Source organism: Equus quagga, chromosome 19 (genome assembly GCF_021613505.1).
Source record: "Equus quagga isolate Etosha38 chromosome 19, UCLA_HA_Equagga_1.0, whole genome shotgun sequence".
Classification (NCBI taxonomy): domain Eukaryota; kingdom Metazoa; phylum Chordata; class Mammalia; order Perissodactyla; family Equidae; genus Equus; species Equus quagga.
This window is the reverse complement of record NC_060285.1, coordinates 161730-185224: the sequence shown is the minus strand read 5'-3', so window position 1 is coordinate 185224 and position 23495 is coordinate 161730. Positions and strand designations below refer to the sequence as shown.

Genomic DNA, 23495 nt, shown 5'->3' with positions numbered 1-23495 from the left:
GCTCTGCTGTCTGTAGCCCCTGCCCATAATCCCAGCCCAGACCTGGCCAGGACTACTTGGGCTTATGCCCTTCCGCATCGTTGTGGGGGTCTCTCCTGCCTGCTCAGCCCCTCCAGAAGCCTGCCCCACTTCCCACCAATCCCCTTTTTCAATGAGACCTGGGTTTCTGCCTAGCTCTGCCCCTTATTAGCTGTGTGGACTTGGACAAGATATCTAACTTCGTTTTTCTCATCTGTGAAATGGAGATGATGAACATTTGTCACTCAGGAGAGTTTGAGAACATAAGATCACCTATGTGAGCACCTAGCACAGTGCCCAGGGTACATAACTGAATAAATAATGTTCCCCTTTATCCACTTTGGAACTACCATAGGAAGGTGAATAAATCTGAATATTGCTGCCTGTCCTGCCCTCTGACTTCGTTTGCCCCTGTTTGGAAACTTTTTTGCTTTTTATTCTATGCGTGGCACTACTGGCACTAAATATGTTTAATTCGTTGAAAGCATCTGCATCTCATACTTATCAGGTTTAGTTCACAAGATCTGATATGAAGCTGGGTAGGAAAGAGAGGCATCCTCAGGTTGTGCCTGAAAATAAGTTTATTGAGAAACGAGCACTGTGCAAACAGCTACATATTTGGGTCACTGTTACTCTGCCAGGCAGAAAGGCTGTCCCCCAGTAGCTTCTCCCCGTAGGCAAACGGCAGCATGGCGACCACGGCGGGGAGGGGGCCTACTGCTTGCGCGTGGTCTCACTGAGCAGCTCTTGCCAGTTCTTCTCCATCTCCTCCTTGCAGTTGAGAAAGGCGTCCTCCAGCCGCCGCATGGACTCTGCCAGTGTGGGGTTGGTGCGCATCACCACCATGTCGTAGGCCATCCATGTGGCCTGCACTGCAACAACCAGACAGGCCCTGGTCATGCCACAGGGTAGGGCTGCAGCTCTGGGGCATCCTGAGGAGGGAAGGACACCTCCAACCATGCTCAGCATCCCAGGAACCTGACCCTGCTGAGTCACTCAGTTACTCTAAGGAGAGAAAGCTGATAGGCTATATGTTATAGGGCTCATAAAAACCCTTATTAAAACTGCTCCCTACATAAAGCAGTAATGAAACTTCTCTAATCTCACACAGGTCTTAAATTCTGGATACATCAGCCCATGACACTAAAAGGCTGGAGGCCAGTGTGATATGAAATGTCAGGAAAAATCAGAGCAAACACAGGTCCTTATCTATCCACAGCTCACAGCGAGTGGTTGCAGGGTGACTCCCAAGAAGTTATAACACCTACCCAAGTTCACACGCTCAGGTAGGGTGACCACTCCCAGTCCCGGAAGGCACTGAGCCTCATGTTACCTCATGTCAGTGGCCTGGGATGCCTGCCCACCTCCACCTGGGCACCTTTGTGCTTTCATTAAGGCCAGCCCAGAGGTTCTTCCTGCTGGGAAGGTTTGCTGTGGCCCATGTTGGCTGTCCTTTGGTGCTCACCACTGCACTGACAGACTTTCTTGCTCCTTCCCTTTGAGAGCAACTGGAGGGCCTCTGGGCCTATGGGTGAATGTGTGCTTCTTGCACAAATTCAACAGAAGCATGCAAAAATCCCACCTCTACATCCTCCTCTCTGCAGTACCCACCCCACTGGTGTGGTTCTACCCTCTACAACTAAGAAATACATGGGTTATCTCCCTTCTGCATGACAGCCAACCACAGTAAATACATCTCCTTCAAAATCCTCTTTTCAGGGGCTGGCCCCATGGCCGAGTGGTTCCGGGGCTCCACTTCGGCGGCTCAGGGTTTCGCTGGTTCGGATCCTGGGCGTGAACCTAGAATGGCTCATCAAGCCATGCTGAGGCAGCGTCCCACACAGCAGAACTAGAAGGACCTACAACGAGAATATACAACTGTGTACGGGGTAGGGGTGGGGGGCGCTTTGGAGAGAAGAAGAAAAAAATCCTCTTTTCTGGGCTAAGAAATACTGGATACTTTGGAAAACTATGTCCTCAAGGAAATTAACCAAAGAAGGGATAGGCAGAACGATTAATAATAAATGTACATGTATATCTACACACAACTGAGGTCAGCAGCGTGGCACACTCGAAGTTTTACAGAAAGTAACATCTGTTTGGCTAGGGAAAACCTGTTAGAAAAGGTATGTACAATATCTCAACAAATACAGGAAATACGACTATATAGGTAGTACAGGAATTATTGAACTTTTGGAAGCTGGAGAGTCACTTGGAACACCTGTTAAAATGTAGACTGCTGGCACCTCTCACAACTCAAAGAAGATCTTGTCCAGCAGGTTGGGAATGGTGCCCAGGAACCTGCATCTTCTGGATAATTCTGGTGGAGGGAGCCTGCAGACCATCCCTTCAGACCACCTGCCAGCAGGTTCATGGAGCATGGACCTGGGAGTCAGAGCAGAGTTTTCTTCCCAGCTCTCCACTTGCTAGCTGTGTCACCGAGAACAAGTTACTTAAACTTACTAACCTCAGTTTCCTCATCTGTAAAGGACAGACAATGTCCCAATCTCGTGGCTTGCTGTGAAGATTAAATGGATTAAATATGTAAACTGCCTAGCACGTGTTAGGTGCTCGAGAAAGCAGAAACTCTTACTCTAAAATAAATAATTGAGGTGACATACCAAAAACTTATACAGTGAACATTATACTTAATGAAGAAACTGTGGATACATTCCCTTTAAGATTGGGATCAAACAAGGATTCTTCTAATAATGTTACTGGTATTGGAGATGCTGGTAAATGGAACAAAAATTTTTTTAAAAAATAAGAGGTGTAAGGATTAGAAGTTAAGAGATCAAATTATCAGCATTTGTAAATTATAAACATATATATGAAAGAATAAAGGTACAATAGCTAAGTCAATCTTAAAAAATAAAAGCTAAAAGGGGGGAATATGCCCAATTAGATATCAAGACACCCTTTAAGCCCTATTTTAAAGAATAATGTGGTACAGACAAATAGACCAGTGGAAGAAAACAGTAAACTCAGAGATAGACCTAAGTATATATGGAAATTTAGCACATAATGAAAGTAACACCAAAAACCAATGAAAAAAGGATAGTGTACTCCAGATGGATTAAAGATATAAATACAAAAGGTAAAATTACAATTATAGATCAAAATTTAGCAGGATACCTATGACCCAGGGACTTCTTAAAAATTACAAACCATAAGGCAAAAATATTGGTGAATTTATTTTTATCCAAAAAATTTTTTCAACTAAGGACAACATGGACAAAGTTTTCATACAAATGGTACAACAAAATAAATTTACAATATCTAACTGATAATGGGTTAATATCAAGAATATACAGAAAACTACTTCAAATCAATAAGAATAAGATAAGAAATCCAGTAATTAAAAAAATCATGGAAAATAACAAATGTTGGCAAGGATGTAGAGAAATTGAAACCCTTGTACATGCTGGTGGAATTGTAAAATGGTGCGCCATTGTGTAAAACAGTTTGACATTCTTCAGAAAGTTAAACATAGAATTACCATATGACCTAGCAATTCCACTCCCAGGTAATATCCCAAACAATTAAGAACAGGTACTCAAACAAATACTCTTACACAAATGTTCATAGCAGCACTATTCACAATAGCCAAAAAGTGAACACAACCCAAATGTCCATCAATGGATAAATGAAGAAATAAAACATGACATATCCATACAATAGATTATTATTCAGCCATATAAAGGAATAAAGTACTAATATATGCTACAATATGGATGAACCTCAAAAATACTCTGCTAAGGGAAAAAAGCCAGAACCGGAATGTCAAATATTGTATGACTCCATTTATATGAAATATCCAGAATAGGTAAATCCATAGAGACTGAAAACAGACTGGTGGTTCTCAGGTGCTGGGGATAGAGAGATATGGGAGTGGCTACGTAATGGGTATGGAGTGTCTTTTTTGGGTGATGAAAATGTTTTGGAACTAGATAGAATTGGTGGCTGCACAACATTGTGAATGTATTAAATGCCACTGAATGTATACTTTAAAATGATTAATTTTATGTGAATTTCACATCTCAATAAAATATGTATTAAATTTAAGATGTGCGCCAGGCACTGCTGGTGGGAGTATAGTCTAATTCAGCCATTCTGTGAAGTAATCTGGAAGTATTCCCTAAAATTATCACATAAGTCCATAATCATAGATGTACAAAGATGTTCATTGCAGCATTGTTTTTGGTGATGAAGAGTTGTAGGCAATCTAGGTGTCCATCACGGGGGAGAATGGAGAAGCAAAAAGTAGTGGCTTACCATGGGATACTATAGTGCAGTTGAAAGTAATAGATAAGATGTATACGTGGCTACTCAAATAGGTCTTCATAATATAGTCTTGAGTTTAGAAAGTATACAAGTTGGAGATATAGCACAAGATAGTTTACATAACTTAAAAACACATGCATAAAAAACAAAAGTACATTTTACAAAAACACACAAAAAAGGGATACACCAAACAAAAGGGGGAATGGAAATAAAAGAGCATGAATAAGTTTTAAAAATAAGTGAGGATTGTTATATGGACCAATGATGGCAACATGCTATGAACTGAGAAGTATGATGTCAACCTCTTTGCCAGAGAACCATAAAGGAAGACTAAAAAATAAAAGCAAATTAGGAAACAACAAATGAGGATCCATTGTGGCAGACAGGGGAATGGAAGAAAACAAAGTCGACTCCATCATCGATCACAAATTGAAAACATACTATACTCTCATCACTGTGCCAGGCAAGTGGGTACCAAGGGAAACAAACATATTCCAATCTATATTTCACTGTTAGCATGGTACTAAACAAGGGAGATGCCAGGAAACTTAAGACAAGCTTTCTCAAAATCCATTAAAAAATCAGGGAACTAAGACATTCATTCTTTTAAAAAATATCTATTGAGCACCTAGTACGGGCCAGCACTTGGCTAGGTTCTGGGGTAAAGTCGTGAGAAAAAAATGTCAAAAATTCTTTCCCTCATGACCCTTATGTAATAAATAACAAGAAGTGAACTTACATAGTATGTTAGAAGGTAATACATACGAAGGAGAAAAATAAAGCACTGAAGGAGGGTTGAGAGTGCCAAGAAAAAAAGATTTCCAATTTCAAGAAGGGTGCTCAGGAAAGACTTCTTTGAGAGGGGGTGACATTCTTTTTTTTTTTTTTTTAAAGATTTAAAAAAATTTTCCTTTTTCTCCCCAAAGCCCCCAAGTACATAGCTGTGTATTTTTAGTTGTGGGTCCTTCTAGTTGTGGCATGTGGGATGCTCCCTCAGCATGGTTTGATGAGTGGTGCCATGTCTGCGCCTAGGATCCGAACCAGTGAAACCCCGGGCTGCGGAAGCAGAGTGTGCGAACTTAACCACTTGGCCACCGGGCCGGCTCCCTAAATTATCTTTTGATGAATACAAGGTTTTAACATTAATGAAGTTTAATTTCTCAGTCTTTTATTGTGTTTAGCATTTTTTGCCTCTTAGGAAATTCTACCCTATCCCCAAAGTCACAAAGATATTCCTCCCTATTTCCTTTCCAAAGTTTTAAACTTAGTTTTGATCTTTGAGTTCTCATCATTCCGCAGCTTTTGTGTATGCGGGGGTAGGGATCCCCCACATTTTAAATTTTTATTCTTACGGATAACCAGTTTTTCCAGCTTACTTGTTAAAGTCCCTTCTTTCCTTCACTGATCTACATGTCACCTCTGTTATGTATAAAAATCCTTGTGTGTATATGTATCTGTTTCTGGGCTCTCTGTTTTACAGATCTTTCTGGACTTATGATGCAGTTATGCCCAATAAACCCATCCTAAGTTGAAAATATCATAAGTTGAAAATACATTTAATACACCTAACCTACTGAACATCATAGCTTAGCCTAGCCTACCCTAAATGTGTTCAGAACACTTACATTAGTCTACAGGTGGATCTAACAGAAAGCTTATTTTGTAATAGTGTTGAATATCTTTATTGAATACTGTAATGAAAGTGAAAAACAGAATGGTTGTAAGGGTACAAAATGGTTGTAAGTGTGTCAGTTGTTTACCCTTGTGATCGCGTGGTTGACTGGGAGCTGCAGCTCACTGCCACTGCCCAGCATCACAAGACAGGATTGTACTGCACATTGATAACCCAGGAAAAGATAAAAATTCAAAATTTGATGTGCAGCTTCTACTGAATGTATATTGTCTTTGCACCGTTGCAAAGTCAAAAAATCATAAGTCAAACAATAGCATCAAACCACCAGAAGTCAGGGGATGTCTGTTGCTCAACTTGTCTGTCCCTAAGCCAATATAACACTGTCTTAATTAAATAGTTTTATAAATAAATCTTGATAATGGTAAGGTAAATCCCCTGTCCTTGTCTTCCTCAGAAGTATCTTAGCTACTTTGGGCTTTTAAGTCTCTCACAAATGTTTTAGAATCAACCTGTCAAGTTCCATTAGGATTTTCATTAGAACTACTTTGAAGCCTTGGATGGAATTTGGGGAGAATGAACACATTTATTACATTAAGTCTTTCTATTCATGAATCTGACTATAGCTCCATTTATTTTTGATCTTTAATATATTAGTCAAGTATTGTAATTTTCTGCATATAGGTCTTGCATATTTCTTGTTAAACTTCTTCCAAGCTAATTCATAGATGTGTGCATGTTACTGTTGTAAGTGGTGCCTTTAAAAAAATGTTTTCTAATTCTTTATTGTTAGTATGTAAAAATGCAATTAATTTTTATATCTTGATCTTATATCCAGCCACCATGCTAAGCTTTATTTCCAATAATATGTTTTTTAGATGTTCTACATAAATGTAGTAGCCTGCTTCCAAGTTGGCCCCAGTAGTCCCTGCCTTCTGGTAGTCACAGCCTTGTGTAGTTTTCTCTCACATTGTAGTAGAGTTGATCTGCGTGGCCAGTCGAATATGGCAAAAGTGGAGCGATGGCATGTAACTTATAAGATTAGGTTATAAAGACTGTATCTTCTCTATAAAGATTAGGCTATAAAAGACTGTACCTTATATTTTGGGCTCACTCTTTATTTTATATGTAGAGATTTTATATATATATATATTTCTTGGGTCACTTCCTCTAGGGGAAGTTATGTCATTACCAGTCCTATGGGGAGGCCACATAGAAAGCCTCCTGCCAACAGCTACATGAGCTCCAGCCTTCAGTCAAATATCCAGAGATTGAAGCCACGGCCAATAGATTGACTGTAAATTCATGAAAAGCATATCCAGAACCACTCAGCTAACCCACTCCCAGATTCTTAACCCTCAGAAACTGTGTGATAATAATTATTTTTTTGTTTTAAGCTGTTAAGTTTGGGTTAACTTGCTATGCAGCCATAGATAACTAACACAGATTTTGGTATTGGGAGTATGGTGCTGATGTAACAAAAACCTAAAATGTAGAAGTGACTTTGAAATGGGATAGTGGGTGGAAGCTGGAAAAACTGTAAGGATTTTGAAGAGAGCATTAGTGAAAGTTTAAAGTGTCTTGAACACACTGTTCATAGGATTTTGGACTTTGAGGAAGCTTCCAATAAGGACTCAAAGAGAAGTGAGGAAAATCTTATTGGAAGCTGGAGAGGGAATTCTTGTTACGTAGTGGCAGAAAATTTAGCAACATTGTCATAAGAAGTAATGTGGAAGGTAGAAAATGTACCTAATGAACTATTTATGTGGATTTACCTACATGTCTAACATTTTAATTGTTTTCCATTACCTTGTGCATTTCAGACCTTCCTTCTGGGATCATATTCCTTTTATTTGAAGTGTAACTTTTAGCATTCCTTTAGAACGGGTCTCTTTGTGACAAATATTGTTAGTTTTTGTTCACTTGCAAAATGTCTTTATTTTGCCCTCAATATTGAAAGATAATTTTTCTGGATGCATAATTCTGGGTCAATAGTGATTTCATGACATTTAGACATTATTCTACTAGCTCCTGGTTCTCAGAATTGTTGCTAAAAATTCATTCCAATTGTCATTCCTTTGTATGATCTCTTTCTTTCCGGCTTCCTGCAGTTTTTCTCTTTGCCTTTGGTGTTCTGAAGTTTCACTATTATGTGTCCAGATTTGGATATCATTTTATTTTTCTTAAGATGTGTTTTGTTTCTTGGATCTGTGATTCAATTTTTCATCAGTTCTGGAAAATTCACAGATATTATGTTATTGAATATTGTCATTGTTCCATTGTCTCTAAGATCTTTTTTTCTGAGATCCCAATTAGATATATGTTAGACCTTCTTTGTGTGTATTACAAATCTCTGAATCTTTTCATTTTTTTTTAAGATTTTATTTTTCCTTTTTCTCCCCGAAGCCCCCTGAGACATAGTTGTGTATTTTCAGTTGTGAGTCCTTCCAGTTCTGGCATGTGGGATGCCGCCTCAGCATGGCTTGATGAGCGGTGCCATGTGCATGCCCAGGATTCGCACTGGCAAAACCCTGGGCCGCCGAAGCAGAGCACATGAACTTAACCACTTGGCCATGGGGCTGGCCCCCTCTTTTCATATTTTTAATTTATCACTTTTTGATTTATTGTTCTCCAATTGATTATCTCTTTAACTGTTATTGATTTCATTTTTATCTCACAATTATATTTTTCCTTTTTAGAATCCCCACTTGTTTTTTCAAATCTGTCTATTCCTGTTTCATTTATGCTCATCTTTGCAATTGCATCCATTACTTCTTTAATCATTTATATATAGCTATTTACATTCTGCATCTGACATCATCTACAGTCCTTGGAGATCTAAATGTGTTGGTTCTTGTTTCTGTGGACTTTCAGTCATGGATCCATTCATCTGCTGATGGACACTTAGGTTGTTTCCATATCTTGGCTATTATGAATAAAGCTCCAATGAACATAGGCGTTCAGATATCGCTGAGATACTGATTTCATTTCCTTCATTTCCTGGATATATACCCAGAAGTGGGATTGCACACCATACGGTAGTTGTATCTTAAATTTTTTGAGGAAACTCCATGCTATTTTCCATAATGTCTGTACCAATTTACATTGAGCTTTGTGATTATATTTTTGACAGTGTATAGAATATTTCCAACTCTATGTAAAACTGGTACTTCCAACTCAGCATGTCTATAATTGAACACACTTTCCCCCATCTCTTTCCAAACCTGCTCCTCTTTCTGTATTCCCAAACTCTTATCCCCTCACTTTTCCACCTCCCTCTTTCATTCAGTGAACTCATGTTCATATTTGAGTCTTAGCTGAGAAGTCATTTACTCTAGGAGGCCTTCCTTGGCTCCTTATATTAAATTAGGTTCTCCTTTTGGCTATCCCATAGCACCATGTAGATTATTCAGTCGAAATACTCATCAAAATCTATTGTAATTACTTGTTTAGTTATTTTTCCTCCTTACATGACCATCAGCTTCAGGAACAGGGACCCTAAAACAGTACTGCTAAAGGACTGTACATTGGGAAAAGAGACATATTCAGACCTTTTGGGGATTACTGGACACTGGCTCTGAACTGTCACTAATTTCTGGAGACCCAAAACATCACTAACAGTCAGAATAGGGGCTTATGGAGGTCAGGTCATCAATGGAGTTCTAGCTCAGGTCTGCCTCACAGTGGGCCCAGTGGGTCTCTGAACTCACTTTGTGGTAACTTTCCCAGTTCCAGCAATGCATAATCGAAATAGAATGACGTAGCAGCTGGGAGAATCCTCATATTTGTTCCCCAATCCGTGGAGTGAGGGCTATTATGATAGGAAAGGCTGAGTGGAAACCATGAGAACTGCCTCTACCTGTGAAAGTACTAAGTCAAAAGCAACTCTGCATTCCTGGAAGGATTACAGAGATGAGTTCCACCATTAAGGACTTGAAAGATGCAGGGGGTAATTCCCACCAAATTCCCATTCAACTTGCCTATTTGGCCTGTGCAGAAGACAGATCTTGGAGAATGATGGCGGATTATCATAAACTCAGTCAGGTGGTGACTCCAATTGTAGCTGCTGTTCCAGATACGGTTTTGTTGCTTCAACAAATTAACACACCCCCTGGTACCTGGTGTGCAGCTATTGATCTGGGAAATGCTTTTTTCTCTATACCTGTTAATTAGTACAGACCACCAGAAGTAGTTTGTTTTCAGCTGACAATGCTAACAATACATCTTCACTATCCTAATTCAGGTATACCAATTCTCCAGCTCTACTTCATAATTTAGTCAGCAGGGACCTTAATTGCTTTTCCCTTCTTCAGGACATCAAGCTGGTCCATTACATTGACAATATTATGCTGACTGGACCTGGTGAGCAAAAGAAGCCAGACACAGGAGTATACACTGTGTGATTCCATTTCTATGAAACTCCTCTAGGCAAGAATATCAGTTGTTGCCTGCTGCTGGAAAAGGAGTAGTAGGAACTGACTGGGGAGGGGCAGAAGGAAACCTTTTGGAGTGACAGAAATGTCCTGTATTTTGACAGTAGTGTTAGTTATACTTCTGTATATATTTGGCAAAACTCAGTGAACTGTACACTTAAAATGTGTTTCTTTTATTATTTATAAATGATACCTTAATAAAGGTGACTTAAAGAACACTATTTATCAGTACTTATGGGTTGTGGTAAAGGATATATCCAGAGATAAATCCACAGCCCCAAATGTTTTCCTGATTTAAAAAGGAACAAAAGTGGGGCCAGCCTGGTGGCGCAGTGGTTAAGTTCGCACGTCCTGCTTTGGTGGCCCGGGGTTCACCGGTTTGGATCCTGGGTGCGGACATGGCACCGCTTGGCAAGCCATGCTGTGGTAGGTGTCCCACATATAAAGTAGAGGAAGATGGGCACAGATGTTAGCTCAGGGCCAGCCTTCCTCAGCAAAAAGAGGAGGATTGGCAGCAGATGTTAGCTCAGGGCTAATCTTCCTCAAAAAAACACAAAAACAAAACAAAACAAAAGGAACAAAAGTAAATGAACAAAGCATTCAAATAAAAGCTTCATACATAAAATTAAAAGGAAAACAACAAACTGGGAAAAATATTTACTACAATTTTGAACAAAGACTTTATACTTTTAATATATAAAGAGTTGTTACAAATCAATAAGAGATTCTATCACAAAAATCTGCTATTCCCTTCTTGTTCTCAGTGCCAAGACTGACTAGCTCCTTTGTAGTCTTTAGTTCTGCAAAAGCTTTGTAATTCATCTTCCTGCCTCCAATCTTCCCGCTCCAAACCATCCCTCACACTTTTACCAGAGGTATCTTTCTAAAACACAACTGTCTTCCTTGAAATCCCAAATGGCTCCTTATTACCTAGATAAGAAAGGTAAAACTCCGTAGCTTGGCACTGAAGACCCTTCTTCTCATCTTTCGGCCTCTTCTTTCTTTGGCCTGCCACCTTGTGAATCCCATGCGCTAATCTCGCTCCTTGAGTATGTCAGGCCTTCTCTCACGGGCACACGGCCTTGGTTATCTCTTCTGCTGGATTGCCCATCCTCTCTACTCCTGGCACCCCCACCTCATCTGTCCAATCTCTACCCCTTCCCTAATGCTCTGTTTGAAGCCTCACTTGCCTCCCCAAGCAGTCAGACTCTCCTCTGCTCCCTCCCCAGCACTCAGTGTACACCATTATCAGCACTTGCCACAACACAATTGTAATATAAAATTAAAATGTTTTCATTTTAATTTATATATTTAAATTATAATTAGCCTCGATGTCTGTTTCTAGCCCCCACCCCCTTCTACTAATGAAGAAGCATCTCTATTCAACTTTGTATTCCTAGAATAGCACAGAGTAGGTGCTCAGTAAACACTGTTAAATAAGAGAATATTTAATTAGATTGAAGGAATTATATAACTTACTGTGGAAAATGAATTATAGAACTTTTTTAAAAAGGTACTTAAAAAATATGTAAAAACCTTTCAAGTACAAAAAAATTGCAAACATTTCTAAAGTAGAAATTTTCTAAAGTCTGTTGTAATGAATGGAGATTATCTGCAAACTAAGAATGTCCTTAAAAATAGTTTGTTTTCATTTGAGTAGAGTATGCATGCTTTCTAAAATTTGTTTTACATTATAATTTTCTCTGGCAAAACTTAGGCTCACAAATTATAAGAATTATACATATTCTGAATTAGTAAAGAACAAATTGAAGAAATTATAATGGTATTACTACCACTGCTGGTTGACACTTAGTGGAAACATGTGGAATAAAATAAAAGATTAACATTCTTTTCCAAAAATGGAGAAATTTTTTCAATGTATTGCTGCTTTATTCCACTGAGCTGTACCTCACATTTCAGCACCTTACTAGTCTTGGCACTATTACTCTGAAATCTTTTTATTTAAACAACTCACAGAAAATGTTCCAATTCTGTTCACAGGTATTATATTAGCATCATTTATCATTTGCTGAGTACTTGGGCTTGGGTCCAGCAGTGTGTCCAGTTACAAAAGAAGAAATCACTATTTCTGCCTTCAAGAAGTTAACAGAGCAGTTGCAGAAATAAGATGCAAACAAACATAAAATAATCAGAAAACAATTCAAGGCAATATTCAGTGGTAAGTGTCAAATTTTGTGACACAGTAGTTCCATGGTATAGAAGTTGAGAGGTGGTCAGGGAAGGCCTTGTTAAGAAGGCACTTGTTTTGAGCTCAGAACTGTAGGGAAGATCTGAGCTATTGGAAAGAAGGGGGAAGGTCCTCTCCCTGGGAAAACACCCTACCTGATATTTTCTCCATCTCTTCCAATAGCTTTTCCAAGTCTTTATTCAGGTCTGACAGCATTTTTAGCATGTTGTCATAGTTTCTTTCCCCAGGGTCAGAATCAGCCATCTAGACAGTGCACAGAAAGATGAAGTGAAACAGAGCAACATTTCAGTTCTGGCTCCACTATTCATAGCTGGGCAGCCAAAGCCAGAAACTTGAGGTCATCTTTAATTCCTCCTTCTCTTTTCTTCCTAACCTGTCACTAAAACTCACCGATTTTATTTGTTCATGGAATAAACATTTAATCATCTATGGGTCAGGAAGGTCCAGTTCTTGTGAGCCACCAGTGAACTGAAACTTGCCCTTGTGGAGTTCATAGCTTGGCCCAGCTCTTTAAAGTCTCTCCTATCAGTCTCTTTGCTCTCTCTCCAAGAGTGCTGCTTTCATTGAGGGCCAGTACTTATAGATTTACTGAGCACCTACTATGTGCCAGACACCTACTACAGCTCTGTGATACTGCAGTTTATTTGTGGATCCAGAAAGAAAAAACCCATCCTCTCATGGAGCTTCCAGTCCAGGGGGATAATAAACAAGTTAACAGATTTGTAAAGATAATTGTAGTTTGTGGTCACTGCTACAAAGAAAATAAATAGAATAAAACAGCATGGTGTAATAAAAAGGATCTTTCATGGGGAGGGTGCTTTAGTTTATAAAGTCAGAGAAGTCCTCTCTTTTTTTTTAGAGAAGTCCCAGTACATAGTTGCATATTTTAGCTGTAAGTCCTTCTAGTTCTTCTATGTGAGCTGCTGCCACAGCACGGCTACTGACAGACGAGTGGTGTGGTTCTGCACCCAGGAACTGAACATGGGCTGCTCAAGTGGAATGCACCAAACTTTAACCTCTAGGCCATCAGGGCTGGCTCAGAGAAGTCATTTCTAATGAAGTGACATTTCAACTGCCACTTGAATGACAAAAAGGAGTTGGCATGTGAAGACCTGGGGGAAGAATTCTACACAGAGGGAATAGCTCAAGAAAAGGTGGGAGTGGCCCTGGTGTGTTTTAAGGAATGGAAAGAAAGTGTAGAATGAGGTTGAGGAGAAGAGTGGTATGAGATGAGATCAGCTAAGCAGGCAAGAAGTTTGGTTTTATTTTGAGTGTGAAGGAAAGCCACTGGAGGTTGACAGCAGGGGATTATGTGGTTATATTTTAAAATAATGACTTCAGCTGCTTGGAAAGTAGGCTGTTGCAGAAGACTGAGAAGAGGCAAGAATGGGAAGACCAGTGAGTCAGGAGAGCACTAGAGTGGTCTAGAGATGACAGTGGCTTGGACTAGGTGGTAATAATATAAATAGTGAGAAGTGGAAGGCTTTGAGCTATATTTTGCAAGATGAGCCAACAGAATTTGGTAGAGGATTTGATGTGTCTAAGTTTGCAGGGCCAAGTAATAGGAAGAGAAATCAAAATGACTCCTAATTTTGGTGAGAACAACTTGATGGATGGTGGTGTAATTAACTGAAATGGGGAATACTAGGAGAGAAGCAGATTAGAAGGGAAAACAAGTGCTCTATTTTTAACATGTTAATATGAGATGCCTATTAGGCCTTCAAGTGGAGACTCAAATAGGCAGTTGAATATATGGGCCTGGAGTTCAGGAGAAAAGTTGGACCTGAAATATAAAGTTTGGAACTAATGGTACAGGCTCTCTCCACCTTTTACTTGGACAACCGTCATGGACTCCTAACTCGTCTTCCTGCTTGTAGCTTCATTTTGTCCAATCCATTTTACAGTTCACCTCCAGAATAACCTTTCCTAACATGCAAATCTGACCATGTCACTCTGTTTGAAATCCTTCAATAGCTCCCTATTTCTTTCAGGATAAAATAAATCTCTTTACTATAGATATAAGATTCTTTGTAATATAGCTCCTGACTGCTCCCATTTTCCTCCAATTCTGAGTTGTGGCCAAACAACTGAAGAAAGCCTTGAGAGATTCAGAATTTAATGAGATATTATTTAAAATCTATAAGAGTTCTATATTTCCAAGAGATGTGATGAAAAAAGATCCATGAAAATAACAAAAAACTCTGTAAAGTTAAAAAATCTCTACAGTTTTCTTACAAAGGAGCTAAAGAAATGCAAAATGGAATAAAATTATTCTATCATGTGGTAGTTACAAAAATCTGTGTGAAGGTAAAGAGGTAGGTAATGACACAATTCATACCTAAGTTGTGTGGGCTACTTGCTCAATCCATTAAGTTATAAAGTTCCAGTTTTATTTTTTTACCCATACATTCAACACATATTTATTGAGCACTATTTTAGATACTGAAGACACAGCAGTGAACAAAACAGATTAAAATCCTTGGTTTCATGGAATTTATATTCTAGTGGGGAGAGAAGACAATAAACAATATTAATAAGTGAAATAAACATAAGGAAGGGATAAGTACTAAGGAAAAAAACTCAACCAGAGATGTAGGGTGGGAGTGTGTGTAGGGCGGGGCTGCAATTTAAATAAGTGTGCAGGGAAGGCCTCGCTGAAGTGATTTTGACTAAAAATCTGAAGAAGTAAAGGAACGAGCCATATAGATATATGGGGAAAGTGCAGCCAGGCAGAGAAAACAGTAAGAACAAAGGCCCTGTGTAAGGAGCCTGCTGGATGAGCCGGAGGAAGAGCAACAAGGGCAGTGAAGTTGATATAGAGAGAGTGAAGAGGAAAGTAGTAGAAGATGAGGTCAAAACAAAGGGGGTGGAATTATCGTGGACCTTGTAGGCCACTGAAATGACTTTGGCTTTTTCTTTGAATGAGATGGGAGCCTGGAGGGTGATGATCTGATTTACATGTTAATAAACCACTAGGTTGAGAATAGCTTGTGCGGACATGGGTGAAGGCAGGGAGATTACTTAGGAGGCCACTGGAATAATGCAGGTGAGAGATAATAACAGCTTGGATCAGCATAGGAGTGATGAAAGTGTACGAAGGAGGATGATTCAGGGTATATTTTGAGGACAGGGCTGACAAGATTTGCCAATGAGTCAAGGTGGAGTCAGGGACGATGATAAGGTTTTTGACTGGGTGACCAGAAATGGAGGTACCATTAACCGAGAAGGGGGAAGACTAGAAGAAGCTCGTTTAGGTGGGGAAGAAAGAATTCAGTTTTGAACATATTAAATTTAAGATACCTATTTGGCAGCCAAGTGGGGATGTTGAGTAGGCAGCTGGATAAACGAATTCAGGGGAGAAGGTAGGCTAGAGATAGAAATTTGGGAGTCATCAGCATACAGGTGATACTTAAAGACATGAGAATGGGTGAGATCAAAGGACAGAATGCAAATGGAGAAGAGGCCAAACATCAAGATCAGGGAGATTCCAAGGAAACAGCCAAAGAGACTGAGAAAGAGGGGCCAGAGAGGTAGAAGGAAAATCAGGAGAGTCATGTTCTGGAAGTCAAGTCCAGACTCCCAGAGAGTCATTGGATCCCAGCCAATGTCCTCTGATCATTATGAAATCTCAGCAAGCTGAGAAGACAACTTTAAAAAGTACAAGAGAAGGGAACTCCAAAAATTGTGTGGGATAATATGAGTACTTCCTTAATGGGTGAGTAACTTATCATGCTGGGAAGGTAGAGAATTAAGATAGGAAATGTTTAAGAGCATAAAAAACTGGAATTACTGGGAATATTTGGTATTTTGTGCTTTTGTATGTTTAAGAGAATTTGGTCTATTAGAGTAACAGGTCAGCTTTGTCATTCTGGTTTAAAATGTTAAATTGATTATGGGTTGTAATTGTAAATCAAAATCTTAGTAAGTTCATAAAGAGTTTTAGGACATGTAAGAGAAGGTGAGGTTCATCATATTTATAAGTCTGACTTAGGATATTTATAAGAATTATTTAAGAAAGTGGGAAGGTTTGTTATTAAGACAATTGAGGTACCAAAGAAATGGAATATAGTAATTTATAATTAAATGAGTTTAAGTTTGTAAATAGATCAAAAACATTAAGTTACTATTAAAATTTGTTAGACCTAGAATAAGATTAAGAGTTTAGAATAAGATAATCTTACTTAGAAAAAAAATCTAATAAATAATCTTATTTAGAATAAGATTTATAAACTAAACAAATGCTCAAGGAAGACTGGATTTTTAAATTGTAACTTTAATAAAATATTAATTTTTAAGACCAAAGTAAACATTCAAATAGTCTTTTCTCTGCCTAAATAATGCCTTTAAAGGCATCAAAGCTCATGTTTATCAAAAGCTACCCATGTCCTCACATATACCCTAAGCTTCAGTCATATTAAATATTTAATTTGGTAAATTTGGGTATCTACTATATGCCAAGCAGTACTACAGAAACTGAGGATTAAAAAATAACTAAGTACACAGTCCCTGCCATCAAGGAAATCAGTCTGGTAAAAAGAAACTTGTTGTAAAGCAAGATTCTTTGAAAAGCAATAGCCATTCATCCAAAAGTCCTTGCTCAGTCAAACCAAAGCCTTCTGACATAAAATGGCCCGTATAGCCACATCACTGAGAACTCTGAAAACATCATCTTCTCTCTTGCCTCCATGCCTTTACATACATCATTATTATACTGCCTGAAATGCCCTTCCCTGCTCTCTCTTGTTTTTTAAGACTCAGCTCAAGGGTCACTTCTTCCAGAAGTCTTTCCTTACATTTCCCACCAGCCAGCTCTGAAGGTTGGTCTGCACCTCTTTTTACATTCCCACAGCTTCTATATCTACTTCCAGCCAGACACTGTTCTAAGCATTTTAATCTTTATAAAAACCCTATAAGGTAAGTCCTATTATGATTCCAATTTACAGATGAGAAAAACAAGGCTCAGAGAAGTTACCTAAGTTGCTTAAGATTGGACAGCAAATGCACACAGATCTGAGAAATGCACCCCAGCAGTCTGCCTCCAGTCTGTGCTCTCACATACTACGCTACTGGTATTCAATAAATTCTTGATAAATATACGATGAACAGAACTGACAAAATGTAGTAAGCAACTGGAGAAAGGTTCTAGGTACCCTGAAAGCCTGGGATAGAATCCAGGCTCTGCCATTTACTGGCTGTGAGACCCTGGAAAGTTAGCCAATCTCTTTAAGTCTCTGTTTGTTCTTCTGTAAAATGGAAATGATAGCTCCTTTGCAGGTTATTATGAAGATGTATATAGCTATGCACACAGTAGGCACCTAAGTTTACCAAATTAAATAGTTGGCATGACTGTCTGTGAAACACTAGGTATAGACAGAGTAGTTGCTCAGAAAATATTTTACGATAATTAGATGAGAAAGAGATAGGAATCCAAAAGATATATAAGCTAACATTTATTTCATGCTTAATATGTGCCAGTAACTGTGTTAATTCTCAACAAGCATTGACTGAATTCATCCTCACAACAATGCTATGAAAGTAAGTGCTAATACTCTCTGCATTGTACAGATGAGGAAACAGGATTACAGAAGAATCTAACCAAAGTCACACAGCTAAACAGTAGCAAAGCTAGATTCAAACCCAGTCCTCTCTGATTCTAGAAATGGAGCTCTTCAGCACTACATTTTCTCACAATTGCCTCAAACAATACAGTGGGTGGTTTTGAGCCTGAGTGTCAGGATGGATGGAGCAAAGGAGGAGAAAGAATGGGGGTGGAGGGATGAGATAGGGAGGCTAATGAGCTCAATTTGGGGCAGCTTGAGTGTGTGGTGCTTATGGGATATCCAGGCAGAGCTATTCAACATTCTGTTGAAATACAGGAGTATAGCCCTAGATAGAGGCTAAGCTGAAAATAAAGAGTTGATGGTGGTTTAAACTATGGGAAGAGATGAAATTATTCACAGTGAATGTATAAAAGGAAAAGAGAAAATGGGACCAGGAAGAAGCTCTTAAAAACAACAGCACTTAAGAGGAGAAGAAAACAAGCCCATAAAAAGCACTGATAGGCAGTCAGAAATATAGGGAAATGCGGAGGGTGTACTTGAAGCCAATGGAAGAGGGGAGGGACTGACCAACTAATTCACTTAGTTTACAAATATTTATTGAATGTCAGGCACTATTTTAGGTGCTGGGAGTATATCAGCAACAAAACACACAATAAGCCCTGCCCTTGTGGAGTTTACATTCTAGTCAAGGAAGACAGGCAATAAACACATAAATAAATAAAATGTCAGGTGGTAATAACTGCTATAGAGAAAATAAAGCAGGGTAAGGGAGGCCATAAAGCAATGGAGTGGGAGAAGCCACTCCATATCTGGTGAACTGCAGAAATACCCTCTGAGAAGGTGAAACTTGAAACAGACTCAAAAAAAGTGAGCATGCGACCCCTGTGGTTATCTTGGGGAAGAGTTCTGTGCAGAGGGATCAGAAGAAACAAAGGCCTTGAGGGTAAGTGTGCTTGGGTGTGGTTGAGGAAGAGTAGGAAGGCTAGCAATGCTGGAATGGAGTGAAAGAGGGTAGGATGTCAGAAGATGAGGCAGAGAAGTTGGGGAGGATACTGCAGTTTACACAGGGCTTTGGCTTTTATTCTGAGTGAGATGAGGAGATACTAGAGGAATTTGACAGAGGTGACATGACTTGAATTATGATTTAAAAGGATCACTCTGGCTGCAATGTCGAGAATAGACAGGGGTGGAGAGGGTCGAGGAGAGAAGAGGCCGCTGCAAAACTCCAGGTAGCGGATGATGGGGCTTGCACCAGAGTGTTAGTGGTGAAAGAGTGAGAAGAGACTGAACTCCAGGTATGTTGTGAAAATGGAGCCAACAGTATTTGCTGACATCCAAGTGGAAATATGAATCTGGAGCATGATGAAAAGTCTGGCTGAACATCCATATTTGGGAGCCATTGAAGTTTGGATGACATTTAAAGTCATGGGAGTAGTTGAAATCACCTAGGAAGTGAGGATAGATGGAAGAGAGGTCTGAGCTCTCCAACGTTTAGAGTTCGGGAAGATGAAGAGGAAAAGACAACTGAAAGCAGCAGTCAGTGAGGTAGAAGGAGAACCAGGAGAGTTCAGTGTCTTGGAAATCAAGTGAAGAAGGCAAGCAAAGAGTGATCAATTGTGTCTCATATCAAAGACCATAAGGAATAAAAAGCGGCCATTGGATTTGACAATCTAGAGGTCACTGGTGACCTTGACAGGAGCTGTTTTCATGGAGTGGCAGGGACAAAACCTGACTGAAATGTGTTTAAAGAGAAGGGAGGAGGAGAAGTAGAAACCTGTGTGTTTTGGTGCAAGGGGAAGCAGTAGGGGGGGCCAGTAGCTGGAACCTTATGTAGAGTCACGGGTGTCTTTTAAGTTGGGAGATGTTACACCACTGTCAAATCTTACAAAAGGGCCCAGTGAATTCAGGACATTTGATTTGGGTGTCACTGGTCATCTCAGTGAGACCTGTTTCGGGGAGCAGTAAAAGTAGCAACAAGATTTCAATGAATAAAGACAATGGATCATTAGACAAAATAGAACACGTAGATTTAGATGAGGAGGGTAGGAAAAACAGGAGACAATGAGAAGGTGATAGAGAGTGAAGGCTTTTTGTTTTTTGAATTTACAAAGGCAGAGACTTGCCTGACTTTAGGCTGTGTGGAAAGGGGTAGTTGAACAGAAAAGGCTGAAGAATCAGGAGGAAAAAAAAGGTCACTTTACCCTAAGAAGGGAAGGGAAGGTGAGGGGAGGAGGAAGGGGAAGGGGAAGGTAGGTCAGGCTCCAGGTGGTCCAAATTCAGGCCTTAGGTCTCTAGCTTGCCCACGAATGGCAATGAAAAGTTTTTCTCCTAAGAATAGACATTCTTGGTTTGAAGAGAATGATAAAGGCTTGGCAAGCTGCGTGCCCCCCTAGAGGGGCTCAGACATGCAGCAGAGAAGCCGTGCAGCGTGGCTGAGCGTGTATCTTCAAGACCCTAGGGTGATGCAGTGTAACTGGCCTGGGAGTTTGAAATGTGCATGTGGTGGACCAACAAGGTGAGAGCACAAGTAAGAAAGGTTTAAGCGGTGTGTAAGACGACGGGTGGGGACAAAGCAGAGGTGCAGAGGGACATGTAGTTGAGCGGCAGGGAGGCGGGGGGGCAGAGCATGAGACGGCTGGTGGGGTGTCGGCTGTGGCCAGGCTGGTCTCAGAGGAGGGATGTGTCTGGAAAGCAGATCCAGGGAGAGGGTAGAGCTGAGGCGAGGAAGACCTGGGATTAGAGCACAATCGTTCCCTCCTGATAAGCTTGCCTAGGATGACGGCAGAACTAGGACTGGGAGAAGGCCTGGGCCAGCGCCCACACCCAGGGGAATGGGGGTGAGGACAGACCAAGGGGGTTGCGAGGGCAGAGGGGGTGTGAGGTGGGAGGGACTGGGTTGGGGGTCACTCTGGGTGTGAAGGGCTTGAGGGACCGGGGGTCATGGGGACTGAGGAATCAGGAGGCGTACAGAATGCAGGGCCTGGGGTCCGCTTGTGATCTGAGGGGCTTGCCTGGTGTGAAGAGATTAACAGTCTGGGATCTCTCTTGGAAAGAGAAAGGTGAGTGGATGAGGGGCCCGCGGATCAGAGATCCTTTGGGAGGGGTGTGTGTGAGTGTGTGATGTGTGGGGTTGGAGGGCTGTGAGGCTCGGGGACACTTCCGCTGTGCGGATGTGAAGGAATTCGAGGGGCGTAGAGTGTGGAGTCCAGGGGTCTCAGGTGTAGGAGGTGACCGGTGAGAGGCTCAGGGTGTGTGGGACAGGGGGTCCAGGGAGTGTAGAGTCCAGGATGTGCAGGAGGGGTCTGGATGAGGTGTGGGGTGAGGGGTCAGGGTGTGTGAGGTGAGGAGAATGGGGTGTGGGGTGTGCGGGGTGAGGGGACCAGGGTGACCGGTCGGAGTGAGGGGTGAGGAAGCGGAGTGAAGGGTCTAGCGTGAGGCGGTGGGTGCAGCCCGGGGACGCTGTCTCCCCGGGCAGGGGCGCAGGGAGCTCACCTCCTACTCCGCCTGCACCGTGTCCTGCTCCGGGGCCGCCCCCCGCCCCCTCGCCGGGTGGCGTGAGGAGGTGGCTGGTCAGATGGACGCCCCGCCCCTTTCCGTTACCAGACCCGCCCCCGGAGCTGGCCTCTCGTCCTCATTGGCTAGGCTTGTGGAGCGGAAGGGGCGGGCTGAAAGCACGTGACCGCACCTGCCCCCTGCTGGTCCGCACGTGGGCCTGTGGTCTCTGATAGGCCAAAGGCCCGGGTTGAGGAGGGGCCTAAGTTGTGGGAGAATAGGGCTGAGATGAGAGGGCACCTCCAGTTGTGACAGTTTTGTTCCTCTCCTTGGCTCCATGGGCGTAAGGCCATACACAGAGGGCCCTGTCTGTCTGTTTGACCCTTGTGTCCCCAGTGTGCAGGACAACACTTGTTAATGGTTAATAGCAGGTGCTATTAACCATTTGTTGAATGAGTAGCCAAGTGCCCCAATATTTGCAGCCTTCACAACCACCATGCGCTGCTGACATGATTACATCTGTCTTACAGGGGAGGAAGCAGAGTTTCAGGAAGATGAGGTAAGGGCCCAAGTGCTGAGCTGGGAAGTGTGAACGCTGGTCCAGGCCAGGTCTGCCAGGTGCTGCTGGCCTCCAGCAGTGGAAGCACAAATTACCAAGCAAGGACAGGTGAGGGAGGCGCTCAACTCTAGAGGGGCTGCACATAAAGCTCTGGTCCTCTCACCTCAACAGGCCAGTCCAAGGGGCTCAGTCTTCATTTAGAGGGTGAGGGGCACCTTAGAAGGGTGATAAGCAGAGGAATGACATGGTGAAGAGGTATCTCTGGCTGCTGGATGGAGGACAGCAATGGAGCAGACTATTGCTGTTGTTTGGGTGTGTGATGATGGAGGTGTGGACAGGGAGGTGGTGGTCATGGAGGAGGGAAGTACACAGAGTCAAGCCATTTAGAAGAGTTGACAGGGCTTGGTAATGTGGGAAGTGAGGGAGAAAGAGGGAATGGGTTAGTGGCTGGAGGATGATACTACTGGTTGAGATGGGGAAAGTGGGAGCAAAACCAATTTGGAAGGTTGTTAAGTTCAGACCTTGAACACCTTTTGTTTGTGATTCCTGACAAACCTAGGACCCACTGAATTTTCTCTCAGGGATTTTGATCTTTAGCAGACTGATTGCACACCAGGAGAAACAGCTAGAGATCAGCCAGATAGTTCTGGGCACAGAGTGAGTAGCTGCTTATCTACTGAGGAGTCTGCTGCCTGGACCACACCCCTTCCCCAAGCTTCCGGGTTCCTGCCCCTTCCCAACCTGGTTCTCTGGCTGTCCCTTGCCACCTGTGAGTCACCCTGCATACTTCCAATAATTTCTTCTAGACTTCCGAGAACTGATTTCAGTTATAGTGCCCAAAAAAACATGACTCAGGAATAACTCTGATGGGTAATGAAGGCAGCTTCAGGGAAGAGTAGGAATTTGAGAGGCTAAGAAAGGGCCCAGCATTCCAGGCAGAAGGTTCAGTGAAGGCAAAGGCAAGGGTACGGATGAGCCTGCCTCCTTTAGGGAAAAGAGAGTGTGGTTGGGGCTCAGGGTTCTTGGTGAGGGGCAGAGGAGACTCAGAGGAGATGAGCTGGGGTGGTATGTGAGGGGACTCTGCCCAGCAGATGGAGGTGGGATATCTGAAGCACCCTGCAGAGCCCAGGGCAGGAAGGATGGGCTCTCAGGGAGCCAGGGAATGTCAGTCTGGTCTGCCCATGCCCTTGTGCATCCCAAACCAGCTAATTGTTCACCAAATGCTTCCTTTATATATTGGGCATACAGCCAGACTACATTTCCCAGTCCAGTTGCAGTATGAGTCCTGGCCAGTGGGATGTGGATGCAA

The 23495-nt window shown here is 41.7% G+C and overlaps 1 protein-coding gene across 1 annotated transcript; it reads right to left on the bottom strand.

Moving 5' to 3' along the window:
* Nucleotides 1–576: 576 nt before the first annotated feature.
* SYCE3 (synaptonemal complex central element protein 3) lies at nucleotides 577–21676 on the bottom strand. Its single transcript, XM_046645929.1, has 3 exons — nucleotides 21628–21676; nucleotides 12709–12817; nucleotides 577–890 (listed from the first exon to the last, which is right to left on the bottom strand). The coding sequence occupies exons 2-3, from the start codon at nucleotides 12815–12817 to the stop codon at nucleotides 733–735; spliced, it is 267 nt and encodes an 88-aa protein (XP_046501885.1). The 5' UTR covers nucleotides 21628–21676; the 3' UTR covers nucleotides 577–732.
* Between the last annotated feature and the right edge of the window lie 1819 nt (nucleotides 21677–23495).

What these genes read in the sequence shown, in the direction of transcription:
- SYCE3 (XM_046645929.1), bottom strand. Translation starts at nt 12,817, where the DNA reads ATGGCTGATTCTGACCCTGGGGAAAGAAACTATGACAACATGCTAAAA. An exon ending in AGAGATGGAGAAAATATCAG is followed by an intron (nt 891 to 12,708) that starts GTAGGGTGTTTT and finishes TGGTTGTTGCAG; the next exon opens with TGCAGGCCACATGGATGGCC.